Raw genomic sequence first — 18,861 nt, forward strand, 5'->3', positions numbered from 1 at the left:
ACAACAGGCATGGACACTGTTCAAAAATACTATCCTGGAGGCCCAGGCCAAACATATTCCGCGAATTAGAAAGAGACAGAAGTCCAAAAGACAGCCGGAGTGGTTGAAAAGTGATGTGAAGGAAGCTATTAGGGCTAAAAGAAACGCCTTCAGAAAATGGAAGAAGGAAGTGTCTGAAAATAACAGGAAGAAGCATAAGGAGTGTCAAAGCAAATGCAAGGCGCAGATAAAGAAGGTCAAGAGGGATTACGAAAAAAAAGATAGCATTAGAGGCAAAAAAACACAGTAAAAAGTTTTTTCTGTATATTAAAAACAGGAAGCTGGCAAAAAAATCGGTTGGGCCGCTGGATGACCGAGGGGTAAAAGGGGCGATCAAAGAAGACAAAGACGTAGCGGAGAGATTGAATGAATTCTTTGCTTCGGTCTTCACCGAGGAAGATTTGGGTGGGATACCGGTGTCGGAAATGGTATTTCAAGCGGAGGAGTCGGAGAAACTTACTGACTTCATGGTAAACCTGGAGGACGTAAACTGAAGAGTAGCAAATCTCCTGGACCGGATGGTATTCATCCTAGAGTACTGATAGAACTGAAAAATGAGCTTGCGGAGCTACTGCTAGTGATATGCAATTTATCCTTAAAATCGAGCGTGGTACCGGAAGATTGGAGAGTGGCCAATTTAACACCAATTTTCAAAAAAGGTTCCAAGGGAGATCCAGGAAATTATAGACCGGTGAGTCTGACGTCAGCACCGGGGAAAATGGTAGAGGCTATTATTAAAAACAAAATTACAGAGCACATCCAAGGACATGGATTACTGAGACCAAGTCAGCATGGCTTTTGTGTGGGGAAATCTTGCCTGACCAATTTACTTCAATTCTTTGAAGGAGTAAACAAACGTGGACAAAGGGGAACCGGTTGATATTGTGTATCTGGATTTTCAAAAAGCGTTTCACAAAGTACCTCATGAAAGGCTACAGAGGAAATTGGAGGGTCATGGGATAGGAGGAAATGTCCTATTGTGGATTAAAAACTGGCTGAAGGATAGGAAACAGAGTGGGATTAAATGGGCAGTATTCACAATGGAGAAGGGTAGCTAGTGGGGTTCCTCAGGGGTCTGTGCTAGGACCGCTGCTTTTTAATATATTTATAAATGATTTAGAGATGGGAGTAACTAGCGAGGTAATTAAATTTGCTGATGACACAAAGTTATTCAAAGTCGTTAACTCACGACAGGATTGTGAAAAATTACAGAAGGACCTTACGAGACTGGGAGACTGGGTGGCTAAATGGCAGATGACGTTTAATGTGAGCAAGTGCAAGGTGATGCATGTGGGAAAAAAAGAACCCAAATTATAGCTACGTCCTGCAAGGTTCCACGTTAGGAGTTACGGACCAAGAAAGGAATCTGGGTGTTGTCGTCGATAATACACTGAAACCTTCTGCTCAGTGTGTTGCTGCGGCTAGGAAAGCGAATAGAATGTTGAGTATTATTAGGAAAGGTATGGAAAACAGGTGTGAGGATGTTATAGTGGAGGAGTAGCCTAGTGATTAGGGTGGTGGACTTTGGTCCTGGGGAACTGAAGAACTGAGTTCGATTCCCACTTCAGGCACAGGCAGCTCCTTGTGACTCTGGGCAAGTCACTTAACCCTCCATTGCCCCATGTAAGCCACATTGAGCCTGCCATGAGTGGGAAAGCGCGGGGTACAAATGTAACAAAACAAAAAAAAAAGCCGTTGTATCGCTCCATGGTGTGACCGCACCTTGAGTATTGTGTTCAATTCTGGTCGCCACATCTCAAGAAAGACATAGTAGAATTGGAAAAGGTGCAGCGAAGGGCGACTAAAATGATAACGGGGATGGGACGACTTCCCTATGAAGAAAGATTAAGGAGGTAGGGCTTTTCAGTTTGGAGAAGAGAAGGCTGAGGGGAGACATGATAGAGGCATATAAAATAATGAGTGGAGTGGAACACGTGGATGTGAAGCGTCTGTTCACGCTTTCCAAAAATACTAGGACTAGGGGGCATGCGATTAAACTACAGTGTAGTAAATTTAAAACGAATTGGAGAAAATATTTCTTCACCCAATGCATAATTAAACTCTGGAATTCGTTGCCGGAGAACGTGGTGAAGGCGGTTAGCTTGGCAGAGTTTAAAAAGGGGTTAGATGGTTTGCTAAAGGACAAGTCCATAAACCACTACTAAATGGACTTGGGAAAAATCCACAATTCTGGGAATAACATGCATAGAATGTTTGTACGTTTGGGAAGCTTGCCAGGTGCCCTTGGTCTGGATTGGCCGCTGTTTTGGACAGGATGCTGGGCTCGATGGACCCTTGGTCTCTTCCCAGTGTGGCATTACTTATGTACTTAATGTATTAGACTACGTTATTTTAATACTGCACAGAAAAGTTTAGCACGGGTAAAACTATCTACTTACAGGTTTCTCCTCCTTCTGCTCCGATTCCACTGATCCTTTTTCAGCAATTCTTCTCCTACAAATATAGTTTATCAATCAGATCCATATTTTAAAAGAGCATGAATTTAACATACTAGCAATAAATTTGAAACATTAGAGATCAACAACAGAACTACAATTACAGATGTTATATTTTGACCAAAATCACTTCCTAAGGATAAGGAACTTTACATAGAAACACAGAATAATGAAGGCAGATAAAGACCAGATGGCCTATCCATTTTGTCCATCCATGCCATCTACTTCCTTGTAGTTGACCCTAGCTTGCCTACATTCAGATACAGCCTTCATCTCCATCATTTCCACCACAAACCATTCCAAGAATTTACCACCCTGTCCGTGAAGTATTTCTTCAGGTTACTCCTGAGTCTATCCCCTTTCACCTTCATCCTATACTCCCTTGTTCCAGAGGCGGCTCCTCGCTTGCCCACACCATCAGGGGTGTCTATATACTTTCTATGAATTTTTGGATAATGATCGACTTAAGGAGGGTTTAAGAAATGCTATTATTCTTCCCGGCCCTAGGTGTGCCACTCTGGAATCGACCAGACATCAAGCATTCTTCTTTGCTGCCCCAGTCACGTGGAACTCTGTCTCTTACTATTTGCTGTGAAGTATCCCTGAAAAATGTCAACACTTTGGTTAAAACATGGCTCTTCCAGCAAGCCTTTCCATCATCATCATTCTTGTATCAATTTTTGCAGTTTGAAGCAGCTTTCCCTCTTGTTTCTTATTCTCTCTTCCCTCCCTTCTGTTGTTGTAATGTCAGTTAATGTTGTCATGTGCGCGAGGTTTCTCTTGTTCTTTCCTATCTACCATTGTAGTTCCTTTCTTTACTTTGACTGTGTTTTTTTGAGTATTGTACACCCCTTTAAACTGCCCGTCAGCAAAGGTGGTATAGCAAGTAGTAAAACACAAATTATATAAATATTTGAAAAACCCAGCTTTTTTTGCTTGTTTGTAGGGACTGCAACTGGATCACGTTTTTCTAATCTTACCTCCTGGCCAGTAGAGCACTCATTTCTTCCATTAATCCTGTGCCTCCCATGGCAAGAGGTCCATTTCCACGACCTGTCTCCGGTTTAGATACAGTGTTTACTCCTATGGCACCTCCTCCGCTTTGAATAGAGGAATCTTCACTCTGATTGCAAAATTTATAGTTCATTTATTTCCTTAGAGAGGATAAAATTACTTAAGAAAAAAAAGTCTGAAGTATAACTGAGTTGGCATCACAGTTACATTTTTTTTATGTGCACAATACCTGCCTTCATATGAATATATACTTTCCCTCAAATATAGAATATTCATCACTAAGTAACAAAAAGATATGAAATAAATATCCCTATGAAAACAGTGAAATGCAGGTGCTACTTCTTACCTAAACTGGATAAAATTGGCTACACTCATGGGTCACACCAACTGATGGTGATGAGAGATTAGTTCTCTAAGCTGAAAAAGCTTACGTTATTCTATGCATGCATGATTGTTCTCACGGAGCTGCTGCCTCAGAAGTCTACTCACACTGCTATAGCACTAAGCTTCAATTACTAGGTAAGTGGGAAAGAATGTATGGCTGATTTATCTCACTTTCACAGAAAACCCTGTTACAGATAAGCAACTTCGTTATCAATAAGCAACATGAAAATCTGTCTTCCTAGTGGGGACTTCCTAGCTGAGAGTTGCTGTATGTATTTTAAGAAAAATGTTTGATTTCTGCCCTAGAATAAAGCATACAACTCTATGCTTCAATTCTTTTTACTATTGAGCACTAGGGCAGCAGCTATACTTTTAACCTGATGAACTTTACTTTGTATTGCAGATCTATCTTATATTTCAATATCCAATTGGAGAATGCTTTTGTCAATGCTACACTGGTTTAGTGGGGCCAATTAATATAAGCAACTACCGTATTTTTCGGACTATAAGACGCACTTTTTCCCCCCCCCCAGATTTGGGAGGAAAATGGGGGGTGCGTCTTATAGTCCGAAGGTAGAGATTTCCCTCCCTCCCTCCGAGTTCGGGATCGCCCACCCGCCCTCCGAGTTCGGGACCGCCCTCCCCCCGGCCCTGTCACCACTTCTCCCTACTCACGTCATGCGATCTTCCCTGATGGTCTAGTGACGTCGGGGCAGGAAAGAGCCCCCTCTTTCCTGCCCAGCGCGCTGCTCTCCGTCCTCCTGTATGCAGCCTGACGGTCTCGGCGAAATTCAAAATGGCCGCCGAGACTTCAATTCTCGGCGGCCATTTTGAATTTCGCCGAGACCGTCAGGCAGCATACAGGAGGACGGAGAGCAGCGCACTGGGCAGGAAAGAGGGGGCTCTTTCCTGCCCCGACGTCACTAGACCACCAGGGAAGATCGCATGACGAGAGTAGGGAGAAGTAGTGACAGGGCCAGGGGGAGGGCGATCCCGAACTCGGAGGGAGGGATTCGGACAAGACACACCAGAGCACCTAGGTTTTAGAGGAGGGAAAAAGGAAAACATTTTTTTTCCTATTTCCCTCCTCTAAAACCTAGGTGCGTCTTATGGTCCGGTGCGTTTTATAGTCCGAAAAATACGGTAAATCTTAAAAGTCAGCAAGAAGGATTTATTCTTCTGTGTATGCGTAACTTTGGAAAGATGTTGGTAATACAGTAGACTAATTAGGATAGATTGCAGACAATACATACAGGCTGCCTCTACAGGCAGAAGGGGACAAATTTAACTGAAGACATCCACAGTATGGTTAGGAAAGGGGAAGTACTACTAACAAGTGATTTAAATATGCTGAATGTTGACTCAGATATCCCTATTGGTGTTGCCTGTAAGTAGGGAGTTCCTGGATTCTCTACATTTAAAACAAATAGGAGAACATTTTTCTTCACCCAACGCATAATTAAACTCTGGAATTCGTTGCCGGAGAACGTGGTGAAGGTGGTTAGCTTGACAGAGTTTTAAAAGGGGTTAGATGGTTTCCTAAAGGACAGGTCCATAAACCGCTACTAAATGGACTTGGGGAAAAATCCACAATTCCGGGAATAACATGTATAGAATGTTTGTACGTTTGGGAAGCTTGCCAGGTGCCCTTGGCCTGGATTGGCCGCTGTCGTGGACAGGATGCTGGGCTCGATGGACCCTTGGTCTTTTCCCAGTATGGCATTACTTATGTAGTAACTGTTACAGCAGCTGGTAATGGAACTCAAGTGGGATGGGGGCCATACCAGACCTAGAACTTACGAATGGGGGGGAGGTCTTATGTTAATGGGTGATCTGACATTTGCTGATCACTGGATAGTGTGATTCAATATAAAGGACACACATGGAGAGGGTTTATTCAAAACTGAAAACGAGGGATCTCTTAAGGAGCTGTTAGGATGGAAACATCTGGAGTAAGAGGAAAGGCAGTGGGCAAAACTGGAAGATGCTATTTTACGAACACACACTTTTCTAGCAAAAGGAACAGGAAAAGGTCACTTTGGTTCTCAAAAGTAGTAGTTGAAAAGGATGAGAAAAAGAGGTTCTTTCATAAATTACAAAGGGCTTGCTGAAAGAGGAAGATGGATAACAGTATATGGAAAAGAGGCTGGTAAAGTAGTCATAAAAGCAAAGATGCAAATGGAAGAAAATATGTCCACTACAGGAAAAAGAGGGGCCAAGACTTTATGTGGTAGTGACAGAAAAAAGTGCAAAAGTGTCATTGTGAGCCCACTAGAAACAGACTTTTTTTTAATGGTTTAACATTTTTATTGGCGACATGGCATAAATTACAAATTCGGCAGTTTTATAATTAACATATCAAACTTCTGTGTTAAGAATGTAGTTCACAGTTACAACTCCAAACTATACATCACCGATCTTTTAACTTTAAACCCCAACCCACCCCTTTTCCCCCTCCCCTCTACCCTCTCTCCCATAAATCTTGTCCTAGAAACAGACTGTGGATATGAAAGATCTCATGGTCTAGGAATATCTTATCAAGAAATCTTTTGCTCTTACAGTTTCCTACACCGCATGGTATTTGTTCTAAACACATTTTTTCAGCTACTTTTTCATATTTGGCAGCTCAAGTCTGGAACTTTCTTCCATTCAGGATCAGTTACTCCTGATCATATGGTTTTTAGGAAGCAGTTGAAAATTCTTTTTAATAAATACTTTCACTAGCATAGAGCTGATTATGTGTTGTTGTTAGTAATGCTATATCTTACTGGCTTGTAATCTTTTCAAGTTTGTCTGAACTTAAAGGTTGTTGCGGAAGATCAGAAAGTACCTGCCTATAATGTGTACAGCAGCACTGTGTATGTCTAGTAGCGCTATAGAAATGATTAGTAGTAGAAGACAAACAAATGTGGTAGCCCCTGACCACAAGACTGTGTTGATGAGGAGACAGCTAAACTAAGGGTAGACAATGCAATGTGGCTGGATGGGAAGGGATACCTCAGAAGGTACTAAGGGTAGTTTTGCGGCTCCGCTGTCTCATCTTTTCAATGCTTCTTTACGGTTGTGAATAAAGTGAAATTTAACTGAGGGAAAGCACTATCAGTGGAGTTTTTCTTCTGTTTGTGTTTGTCTTCATTACCTGAAGAACTAAGGTGAAATTCAGTCATACCTGTTAATTTTTTTCCCCTTTAGTCAAGTTGTACCATCTTTAACAAATGGCTGTTATCCCTTCCTCCTAGCAGAGGGATGTACAAAAACTCATCTTTCCCAGTGACATCACCAGTTCAAAAGGACTATGCTTAGAAATAACTCCAGTATGCCTCTGCCAAAGCAATGAAAGGTCCCAGAAAGCACACCAATGCCCCAACCACTGCAGCTTTAAACAATGAACCCCCCCCCCCCCTTTTTTGCTAGGTTTGGAACAGCAAAGGAGAAAGAGAAAACCCTAAGCGCCCCACAGCCTCAGTCTTCTGAGGGTGGGTCCAAGACAGTATAGCCCAACTAAAGGAAAGGAAATTAAAGCGAAAGCTACATACCTGTAGAAGGTATTCTCCGAGGACAGCAGGTTGATTGTTCTCACATGTGGGTGACATCCACGGCAGCCCCTCCGATCGGAGATCTTCACTAGGAACAACGTTTGCTAGCCCTCGCGTGCGCATGCGCGACCGTCTTCCTGCCCGAACGCGAGCGTGTTCGCCAGTCCAGTAAATAGCAAAGATAAGGGAAGACACAACTCCAAAGGGGAGGCTGGCGAGTTGGTAAGAACAATCAGCCTGCTGTCCTCGGAGAATACCTTCTACAGGTATGTAGCTTTCGCTTTCTCTGAGGACAAGCAGGCTGCTTGTTCTCACATGTGGGGTATCCCTAGCCCCCAGGCTCACTCAAAACAATAAACATTGGTCAATTGGGCCTCGCAACGGCGAGGACATAACTGAGATTGACCTAAACTTATTCAACTAACAGAGTGCAGCCTGGAACAGAATAAAAATGGGCCTATGGGGGTGGAGTTGGATTCTAAAGCCCGAACAGATTCTGCAGCACCAACTGCCCGATCCGATTGTCGCGCTGGGTATCCTGCTGAAGGCAGTAATGAGATGTGAATGTGTGGACAGATGACCACGTCGCAGCCTTGCAAATCTCTTCAATAGTGGCTGACTTCAAGTGGGCCACTGACGCTGCCATGGCTCTAACACTATGAGCCGTGACATGACCCTCAAGAGTCAGCCCAGCCTGGGCGTAAGTGAAGGCAATGCAATCTGCTAGCCAACTGGATATGGTGCGTTTCCCAACAGCCACTCCCCTTCTGTTGGGATCAAAAGACAAACAATTGGGCAGACTGTCTGTGGGGCTTTGTCCGCTCCAGGTAGAAGGCCAATGCTCGCGTGCAGTCCAATGTGTGCAGCTGACGTTCAGCAGGGTGGGTATGAGGATGGGGAAAGAATGTTGGCAAGACAATTGACTGGTTCAGATGGAACTCTGACACCACCTTCAGCAAGAACTTAGGGTGAGTGCGGAGGACTACTCTGTTATGGTGAAATTTAGTATAAGGAGCATGAGCTACCAAGGCTTGAAGCTCACTGACTCTGCGAGCTGAAGTGACTGCCATCAAGAAAATGACCTTCCAGGTCAAGTACTTCAGATGGCAGGAATCCAGTGGCTCAAAAGGAGGCTTCATCAGCTGGGTGAGAACGACATTGAGATCTCATGACACTGTAGGAGGCTTGATAGGGGGCTTTGACAAAAGCAAACCTCTCATGAAGCGAACAACTAAAGGCTGTCCCAAAATCGGCTTACCTTCCACACGGTAATGGTATGCACTAATCGCACTAAGATGAACTCTTACAGAGTTGGTCTTTAGACCAGACTCGGACAGGTGCAGAAGGTATTCAAGAAGGGTCTGTGTAGGACAGGAGCGAGGATCTAGGGCCTTGCTGTCACACCAAACGGCAAACCTCCGCCAGAGAAAAATAACTCTTCTTAGTGGAATCTTTCCTGGAAGCAAGCAAGACACGGGAGACACCCTCAGAGAGACCCAAGGAGGCAAAATCTACGCCCTCAACATCCAGGCCGTGAGAGCCAGGGACCGGAGGTCGGGATGCAGAAGTGCCCCCTCGTTTTGAGTAATGAGGGTCGGAAAACACTCCAATCTCCACGGTTCTTCGGAGGACAACTCCAGAAGAAGAGGGAACCATATCTGATGTGGCCAAAAGGGAGCGATCAGAATCATGGTGCCTCGATCTTGAGTTGTTTTTTTTTGGTTACATTTGTACCCCGCGCTTTCCCACTCATGGCAGGCTCAATGCGGCTTACATATTGTATACAGGTACTTATTTGTACCTGGGGCAATGGAGGGTTAAGTGACTTGCCCAGAGTCACAAGGAGCTGCCTGTGCCTGAAGTGGGAATCGAACTTAGTTCCTCAGTTCCCCAGGACCAAAGTCCACCACCCTAACCACTAGGCCACTCCTCCACTCTAATCCCCACATTCCCAAGAAGATAGAATCCCAGTAGCAGATCCATAGGGACCCAGGAGGACTCCAGGATGTTGACACCAGTTCGTGAACTGCAGTCCGAAGCCGGGCCCGCCTCGACTCCATGGAAACCTGGCCATGGTGGGTACGTCGAGAGGAAGACTCCCGTACCGGCGGCGATGAAGCTCCCTCCATCGAAGTCGTCGGGGAGTCAGCCTGGGAGACCGCCGATGCAGGCACCGCAAGCGGTACCGGAGACCTCACCACAGGTGAGGAGCCAGCCGTTGCCTCTCTCAACAGCACCGGCGGCGCAAGCACCCCCGGTACAGGAGCGGAAGGGCGTAATAGCTCTTCCAGGATCCCTGGAAGGATGGCTTGGAGGCTCTCGTTCAGAGCGGCTGTCGAAGAAGGCAAGGGGTCCGGTACCGGCGACAAGCTCAGAAACTGTCTGGGCCGTGGAGGCGGTACCGGGCTGTCCACCGTAGAGCGCATCGACACCTCTTGTATGGAGGGTGAGTGATCCTCCCGGCGTCGACGCTTAGCGGGTGCTGAATCCCTCGGCAACCCGGAGCTCTCGGTACCGCGACGAGAAGGCAACCAGTGCCGATGCTTCTTTGCCTTCGAATGAAGCAGGTCACCGGTACCTCCTGGTACCGAAGAGGACATTGAATCCCCACGCCTCCTCTGGGCCCGGTCCGAAAAAGGTCGATCTCGGGGGGCCTGTACCGCAGGAGCCCTCGAGACAGGCGGAGACCTACTCGAGGGCTCACCACTACCAGCAGGGGAATGGACAGCCCTCACCTGCGCTCCTGATGACGATGCACCCTCCGACGACATCAATACCGCCAATGACCTCGGTACCGCAGGCGTCGAAGTACCGGACGAGGCTCCGAACAAGAGGCTCCACTGAGCTAACCTTGCCGCCTGAGTCCTCTTCTTCAGCGAAAGACAGAAAGTGCAGGCTTGGGGACGATGACCGGCCCCCAGACACTGAAGGCACGAAATGTGCCTATCAGTGAGCGAGATCGTCCGGCTGCACTGGGTGCACTTTTTGAAGCCGCTGGCAGGCTTCGAGGACATGGGCGGAAAAATCACGCCGGCGAAATCAATATTCGCGATGGTGACAAAAGAGGCACCAAAACAAGGGGAAAACCCGTATGGGCGGTCGAAAGAAGGCCGCTTCCGATGACGAAAGGAAACTTACGGGAAAAACACTGGGAATAGCGGAAAAAATACTTTTTTTTAAAAAAAACAAGAAGAACACGACGGATGACCTTCCAGACATGTCCCAATGGAAGAATGCGGCGAAAAAGGTGCGAAGGGTCTCCTTGAGGCACAGAACGACCGTAAACAGCCGTCCTGAGCTGCGGAAAAAAGATGGGCAAACATGCTCGCGTTCAGGCAGGAAGACGGTCGCGCATGCGCACTCGAGGGCTAGCAAACGTTGTTGCTAGTGAAGATCTCTGATCGGAGGGGCTGCCGTGGACGTCACCCACATGTGAGAACAAGCAGCCTGCTTGTCCTCGGAGAATAGGTATGATTAAATTTCACCTTCCATAGTGTTTGGGCCGTACTATCCTTAACAAGTAGGATGTACCCAAGCAGAACTCCCAGGGCACAGATGACAAGGTTCCCTGAATGACAGCTCTGCCATAGTCCAAACGGGCTCTGGCTAGCACATCCAATCTAATGCTGTACAACAGAATGGTGCAACAACTATGTTATCACCCAAGACCAGGGAGAAAGTGTACGGAGGAGACATCAGTTCAAGAGACAACGCCAAAAACTGGAGAGGTGTCTCAGCACACACAAAACAAAAATGGAAAAAGCGTTAGAGGTCCACCCTAATGGAAATATGACGAAGCCAGCATTAAGATGGAGAATTTGATCACGCAAACCAAGGTGATCACAGAATAGCGGGTCCCCATCTGACACTGTGGACCCTTGAGGTAGGCTTTTATTCTATTTCAGGGTGTCCAACCTTGGCTTTCATCAGGTTGGGTTTTCAGGATTTCCCCAATGAATAAGCATTAGATCTATTTGCAGATAATGAGACACTGCCCAGAGGTGAAGTCAGGGCCATCTTCTGTCCACCACTCATGGTTCAGGAGGAAGGCACAAAAGGTCATAAAGAGAGCCAGCAAAATGGCAGTCCCTGACTCCAGGCAAGAAACAGAGGAATCAGGCAGCTGCTGCAACATGTACTATGTAGCCAGGACAATTAGCAGTGGCAAATTGGCCAAATATAAACTGCCTCTCCACTTCCCCTTCTGTGAAGCTACTTGAGAAGTAAGCCACCCTTGTCTAGGAACAGCAGATTCTTTTTTTTTTTTTTTTTACCACACCGCCATGACCATGGCATCACCTCGGGGTAGTTCCAGGACCTGCTCACCCACCTGTAGGGTAAAGGGATCCAACAAGTACAAAACACTGGACCCCTGGGAACTCCAGACATAAGACTCCTATTCCACTCCAGCATCAAGGAGGAAAGATCTTAAGGAAGCAAAAAAGTCTTTGGGGGCCCCACCAGATCCTCCCAATGAGGGTCATTTTCGACAGGACCACAAAACGGGCTTTGGAGGGACTGAGGAAAGAGACGAAAGGTATGCAGACCCTCCTTCCAGGGCCGTCTCCAACTTTGCAAATAGACTGGCACAGGGAGCAAGCAGCTGTACAGAGCTACCAGTTTCTGCAGGTCACACAGTACTGGTCGAGTGAGCATGCCCAGCCAGAGTGGAGCAAGCAGCTGTACAGAGCTACCAGTTTCTGCAGGTCACACAGTACTGGTCGAGTGAGCATGCCCAGCCAGAGTGCCAAGCCCTGCTAGTCCACATAATCCAACCGCAGCCCAGGACTCCGGCATTCCTGCCATCCCCCTGCTTACTCCTCCAGATATGCTGTGTTTTCCAAGGCTACATAAACAGAGTGTGTGGGTTTTTTTCCTCTTAGCTTAACTCCCTATACAGGTGAAAGCTAAAACCAAGCAAATTCAGCCAATTTGCTTGCCTGGAGCTGCAAGGGAGCCCAAGGGGAGTACCAGGCTGGTGCAAGAGCAGTGGTGGTGGTAGTCCTACAGCCTCACCCAACAGTTACTATCAAATGATGATTGTGGACAGAGTTGCACTCCATGCTCAACCCAGTCTGGTCTGTGGATCCAGGAACCTGGGAGCCAGCCGTTAGGCTCTACAAAGTTCTAAGGTAAAGGCCTGCACTGCTGGAGCTAGGCCGGAGACCAGGAGCAACAGACTGAACAACCTATTATCTGCTGTAGGTACACAGAAATACTGGAGCTTTCTACTAAGCAGAACCCCTCTGTACCATTGACGTCACTGAGAAAGATCCATTTTTCTACCTCCCTCTGCTGGAAGGAAGAGAATATCCATCTGTTAAGGAGAGTGCAGCCCAGATGCTATGGGAAAACACTGAAAAGGGTACATAGGTTTTCTTTAATGCATCAAATTAAGACCAATTTAAACAAACAAACAAAAAAGTACCAACATCAAGCAAAAAAGAAAAGATAAAAACGGAGAACATTTAAAAAGCTACTACATTTACCCTTGATACTCTCCTAAGTTTGGCTCCAGCAAGCGCAGCTGCTAGTCCTGTTAATGGGCGATTCTCTTCCGACATAGCTCTCATACTAAATCCAGCAGCAGGAAGGGGAGGTGCAGGTGGAGGTGGTGGGGCTGGAGGAGGAGCTTGGACAGGAGGGGGAGGGGGAGGGGGAGGTGGTGGGGCTGGAGGAGGAGCTTGGACAGGAGGGGGAGGGGGAGGTGGTGTGGGAACTGTTACTGGAGACAGTCCTGGACTAGGGGGAAGAGGAGGAGCAGGTGGCGGTAATGGGGGTCCTTGAACAATACCTAAAATAAAAACAAAAAAAATTGAGAAAATTGACAGATATTAGGCCTCAAATTCTGTCATTAGAAAATGTTACCAGCAATTCCATGTTCATAAATTGGACTCCTTAGCACAAATATGGATTGGTATAGTACGTGCTGTTTCTCATAAGATATAACCCTGCTTGCTAAAGTTTACTCCTGGGTACGTGATGATAAAAAAAATACTGGCAGCTAAAAAGTTAGGATTTTAGATTAAGCTGGGATGGAGAAGTCAGAGTAGACAAGAGAGAGACATGGCAATTGAATTAGCCTTTTGTTTCTAAATTAAACGTGTGATAGATTATCAAATGTTTTAACCCGAAACTGATATTTGTTAAAACCCCACTCACTGACTAATTTTTGTTCATTAACAATTATTTACTATAATAAACCAAAAATGTACAAGCATAAAAGTAGATTAGGGAAAGGGGACAGATGAATTTAGTGAGCAACCAGATGAATGAGTAGTTCATAAGACAAGAAAAACACAAACACTTGCTAACAGAATGCTAATGTTGACAACAATGTAGTTGTCTATATGCAATCAGGTTCTACACATTCTTTTAAAAATTTTCTTTAAATAAAATCCCTGAATCCACAGAGTTAAATTACCCAATAAGATTATTCATTGCTGACAGTTTCAAGTATGTCAGGAAGCAATTTTATCAATTCCTAAATGTGCCAATCCAAATTTTCTTTTTTTGGGGGGGGGGGGGGGGGGGGGGGGGGGGAAGGAGGATCAGATGTAGGGCACAACCAAAGCACTTATTTACTTTACTGAAATATAATACATCAGATATTACTGCTTTTATTCTGGAAGGCCTAACTGCTACATGTGCCACATTCTTCTTAATGGTGCTTTTCTGCTGTTTGGATAGTTTGGTCATTTCCAGTTGCACTGACTCTCCAATCATCGGCAAAGCATGTAATACTAATGCTTGGACTCATCTGTGTACTCCGAATATGGTTAGTTGATTTCTTTGGATTCTTGTCACTTTTGCTCATTATTGGTAGCAGTTCAGCTGTCATAACAAAGACACTGATACTGTGTGTGGTTCTGTGTTTGTGACTGATTTATGCACAATTTTTACTCAAATACACTGGTGATAACCAGTGAGGAACAAAATAAATACAGGAGTTAGGTGCACTTCAGAGTACGAGATTTAAAATTAAAGTTGAATATAATCCACATTACATGGGTCAGTGATGAAATACACCCGTGATATACATAAGAGGGTAATTTTATAAAATAGATGGAAAAAGACCGTTTCATAAAGTCAACATAGGTACTTCTGTGCCTTTATAAAACATGAACTCAATCAGCCTCAGAGCAGAAATGCACACCTGCTCTCTAAGTATGTACGTGCACACGTCACAATTAGGCTCCATCTTGCTAGCATGTATATACTTAAGCACATGTATTAGGCCATAATTTTATTAAGAGCACTTGTCAGCGAGCAAAACAGCCTTTACAAGTGGAAGAGAGTACATAAAAATTCCCCTGTATTGTCCGGTACCCAGTGGTTTTCCAACCTGTCTTCTGGCTAGGGTGCTCCTATGTCAAACCTAATTTTCCATATTTATTTATAAATCCAGAAAAATACAATGGCTAGGATGCTCCTATGTCAAACCTAATTTTCCATATTTATTTATAAATCCAGAAAAATACAATGGCTAGGATGCTCCTAAGAACCACTTAACAGTAAGGTGGTCATGCTATTATAAATACACCCATCTACTTCAAAATGCTGAAAGCATTTCACTTTGTGCCTTAGTGCATCAAATGTTAGGGCTCTTTGGCTTGGAAAAGAGACAGATGAGGGGAGATATGATTGAGGTCTACAAAATCCTGAGTGGTGTAGAACGAGTAGAAGTAAATTGATTTTTTACTCATTCCAACAGTATAAAGTCTAGGGGATACTCAAGCAAGTTACATGGAAATACTTTTAAAACAAATAGGAGGCAATATTTTTTCACTCAATGAATAGTTCGCTGGAGGATGTGGTAACAGTGGTTAGCATATCTGGGTTTTAAAAAAGGTTTGGATAAATTCCTGGAGGAAAAGTCCATAGTCTGCTATTGAGACAGACATAGGAAGCAACTGCTTGCCCTGGGATTTGTAGTATGGAGTGTTGCCATGATTTGGGTTTTTGCCAGGTACTTGTAAGCTGGCTTGGTCACTGTTGGAAACAGGATACTGGGCTGGTGTGACCCAGTATGGCTATTCTTATGTTCTTATGTTCTTATTCTTAGCTCTAATGCTTCTCAAATTCAGGCATGTTTTTAAGACATCCTTAATGAATATGCCTGAATTATATCTGTAGACATCTGACATATATTTTAATTTATGTTACTTTAATACACTGAAAACTAGTCTTACATGAGGGCCCAGAGGTCTAGAGCTAATCCCCAATAGGATACACACACGAGAGACAAATAGGCAGTGTGTACATATAGGGAGATCCATAGGTGATTTTATTTATACTAATTCTATATACTAATCTCTATACGTAAAATTTGTTCTTTGAAAATACTAGGTAATTCACATATAGGTCATGTGATCTGCATCATGCATGTCTAAAGAGCACTAATGCAAAGTTACTCAGCTGTAACGGGAGCTCTCCAAGGATAGGGCGACAACTATTCTCACATGTGGGTGATGTCACTGAAAGGAGCACTGGTGCGACAATGCTCCGCATTCTGTAAATTCTAAAAAACTGTCATTTGCAAGTGTCTGCCTGCCCAAATAGTGTGGGACCCGCAGTTGGTTAACCCATTAGTGCCCAATGTTCACATAATAAAATCCCATATGGGAACGTTGAGCACTAATGGGTTAAAAAAAGGATAAGAGTACAACTCATAGGGGAGGTGGAAGGCTGGTATAAAAATACTTGTCCTGCTGTCCTAGGAGAATACCTGCTACAGGTGAGCAACTTCATTTTCGCCGAGGAAAGGAAGGAAGAGTCTTCTTACATCTTATCAGGGATCTGCAAAGGCAATATCAATAACAAAAATAGGCCCGTTGTGAAGGTGCAGTCTGGGAGGGTGGAGTTGGATTCTAGACTCCAACCAAATTCTGTAAAACTGGCTGACCAAACTAGCTGTTGCATCAGGTATTCCACTTGAGGCAGCAGCAACATATGAATGTGTTGACTAAAAACCAGGTTGCAGCCTTGCAAATCCCTTCAATAGCGGCTAATCTCAAGTGGGCTACCGATGCAGCCATGGCTCTGTCATTAGTAGTTTAACTTGGCCTCAAATCAGTCCAGCCTGGGCATAACTGATGATGAAGTCCACTAGCCAATTGGACAAAGTGTGTTTACTGATGGCTGCCCCAATCCTGTTCACATCAAAAGAAAAAAAGTTGGGTGGACTGTCTGTGGTCTTTAATCTGCTTCAGACAGAACAAGGCTCTCTTGCAAAGTGTGCAGTGTACTTTCGCCAAGATGGGCATGAGGTTTGGGGGAAAAATGCTGGTAGAACAGCCAACTGGTTAAGATGGAACTCCAACACTACATTAGTAAGAAACATAGGATATATGCGGAGAACTATTCTGTTATGATGAAACTTTGTGTAAGGTGGATATGCTACTAGGGACTGAAACTCACTGACTGTGAGCTGAAGTGATCACCACCAAATATAAGACTTTCCAGGTCAAGTACTTCAGATGACATGAATTAAGTGGCTCAAAATGGACCTTTCATCAGCTGGGTAAGGATGACATTGAGGTCTCATGACACAATCGGAGGTTTTATGGGGCCTGTATCAATAAACCTCTAATGAAACAAACAACTAGAGGCTGTTCAGAGATGGGATGGTATGCGCCAAATGCACAGAGATGAACCTTTACAGTGTTGGTTTTTAAGCCAGACTCAGAGATGGAGAAGGTACTCAAGCAGTTTTTGTAAGGGACAAGAAAGAGGATCTAGGGCCCAGCCCTCACACTAGATGGCAAACCTCCTACTTTTAAAGTATAGCACCTCTTGGTGGAATCTTTCCTGGAAGCCAGCAGGATTCTGGAGACACACATGCAGCTGAAGGGATGCAAACTGTACCGTCTTAACATTCAAGCTGTGAGGGCCATGGACGGGATGTTGGAATGCAGAAGAGACCCCTTGTTTTGTGTGATGAGGGTTGAAGAACACTCCCAGTCTCCAAGGTTCTTCAGAGGACAACTCCAGATCTGCCTTGGCTAATAAGGCATGATGAGGATCATAGTTCCCTTGATCCTGCTTGAGTTTCATCGGAATCTTCCCTATTAAGGGGATTGGAGAATAAGCATACAGAAGGCCCTCCCCCCAATCGACAGATAAGGCATCTGCTGCTAGCCTGCCATGTGATCTAAGTCTGAAGCAGTACTGAGGGACTGTTGGTGAGATGAATGGCAGTCCCAGTCTGAGGATCTTGGAGTAACACCCATACCGAGAGACCACTTGTGCGGTTGCATCATAGAGCTCAGCCTGTCTGCCAGACTTATCTTTTCCCACCAAGGATGTGGCTCTGACTATTATGCCATGGCTGGAAGTCCATCCCGACTGCTTTCTGACACAAGGGGTAGGAGCCTATACCCCCCTGCTTGTTGAGATAATACATGGCAACCTGACTGATTGAATGAGAACAATTTGGCTCAATAGCCACTCTCTGAACCCCTTTAGAGCATTCCAAATCACCTTGAGCTCTAGAAGATGGATATGAAGCTGGTTCTCCTGAGCAGACCAGTGCCCCAGGGTGTGAAGTCTATCTACATGAGCCCCCCCCCTCCAATCCCAGATTGGATATATCTGTGGTCAGACTCTTCTGAGGAGAAATTTGGTATGGAAGGCCCAAAGTCAACTTGGTTCAAATAACTGAGATGACAACTAGGTTCCCCATGGCCTAACATTATTGGGAAGCTAGAGTCCACTGGGTGCCCTACAAGTGAAGGCAAGCCATGGGTGTGACATGCACTTGGGAGGCCACGTGGCCCACCACCTCAACATCTGCTGAGCTATGACCTGCTGGTTGTGCTGAACCTGAATGGCGATGCCGATGAAGGCATCCGCTCGACCTGAAGCAGGTAGACTTGAGCCTGAACCGTGACTAGCAGGGCTCTTATGTGCTCCAATTGTAGTACTAGGAGAAGATGGGGCTTGAGGTAGTTAACAAACCCTATTAGATCTAACACCTGAATAGCTCTTCACATTGATTCTTGAACACCTTCCTTTGATGGGCTGGTAACGAGCACAATCATCTAGGCAGGGAAACACGCATTCCCAGTTTGCAGAGCAACGCTGCTACTGTAGCAAAGCATTGTAAACACTCTGGGAGCAGACGAGATGCCAAACTGTAGACTGTGAAACTGTTGTGTTTCCCCACTTGAAATCTGAGATATTTCCTGTGACGTATTTGGATGCGAGAATAAGAATCCTTTAAATCCAGAGAGCATAGCCAATCGTTTTTCTGAATCATGGGAAGAAGAGTGCCCAGGGAGACCATCAAGAACTTTTGACTAGATATTTGTTCAGGGTCATTAGGTCTAGGAAGGGAAGAAATCCCCCCCCCCCCCCCCCCCAAAAAAAAAAAAAAAAAAAATCTTTTTGGGCACAAGAACTTTGAATGGAATCCCTTCTCTTCTTCCCCT

The 18,861-nt window shown here is 45.1% G+C and overlaps 1 protein-coding gene across 1 annotated transcript in view; it reads right to left on the minus strand.

Annotated features, from left to right (window-relative positions):
- Window positions 1–18,861, minus strand: part of ENAH (ENAH actin regulator) — a 273,492-nt gene that overhangs the window by 69,436 nt on the left and 185,195 nt on the right. The window contains exons 6-8 of the mRNA XM_030195712.1: window positions 12,919–13,223; window positions 3,476–3,618; window positions 2,439–2,493 (exon numbers count right to left, since the gene is read on the minus strand). Coding sequence (XP_030051572.1) covers window positions 2,439–2,493; window positions 3,476–3,618; window positions 12,919–13,223 — 503 coding nt within the window. The remainder of the gene's footprint in view (window positions 1–2,438; window positions 2,494–3,475; window positions 3,619–12,918; window positions 13,224–18,861) is intronic.

Source organism: Microcaecilia unicolor, chromosome 3 (genome assembly GCF_901765095.1).
Source record: "Microcaecilia unicolor chromosome 3, aMicUni1.1, whole genome shotgun sequence".
Lineage (NCBI taxonomy): Eukaryota > Metazoa > Chordata > Amphibia > Gymnophiona > Siphonopidae > Microcaecilia > Microcaecilia unicolor.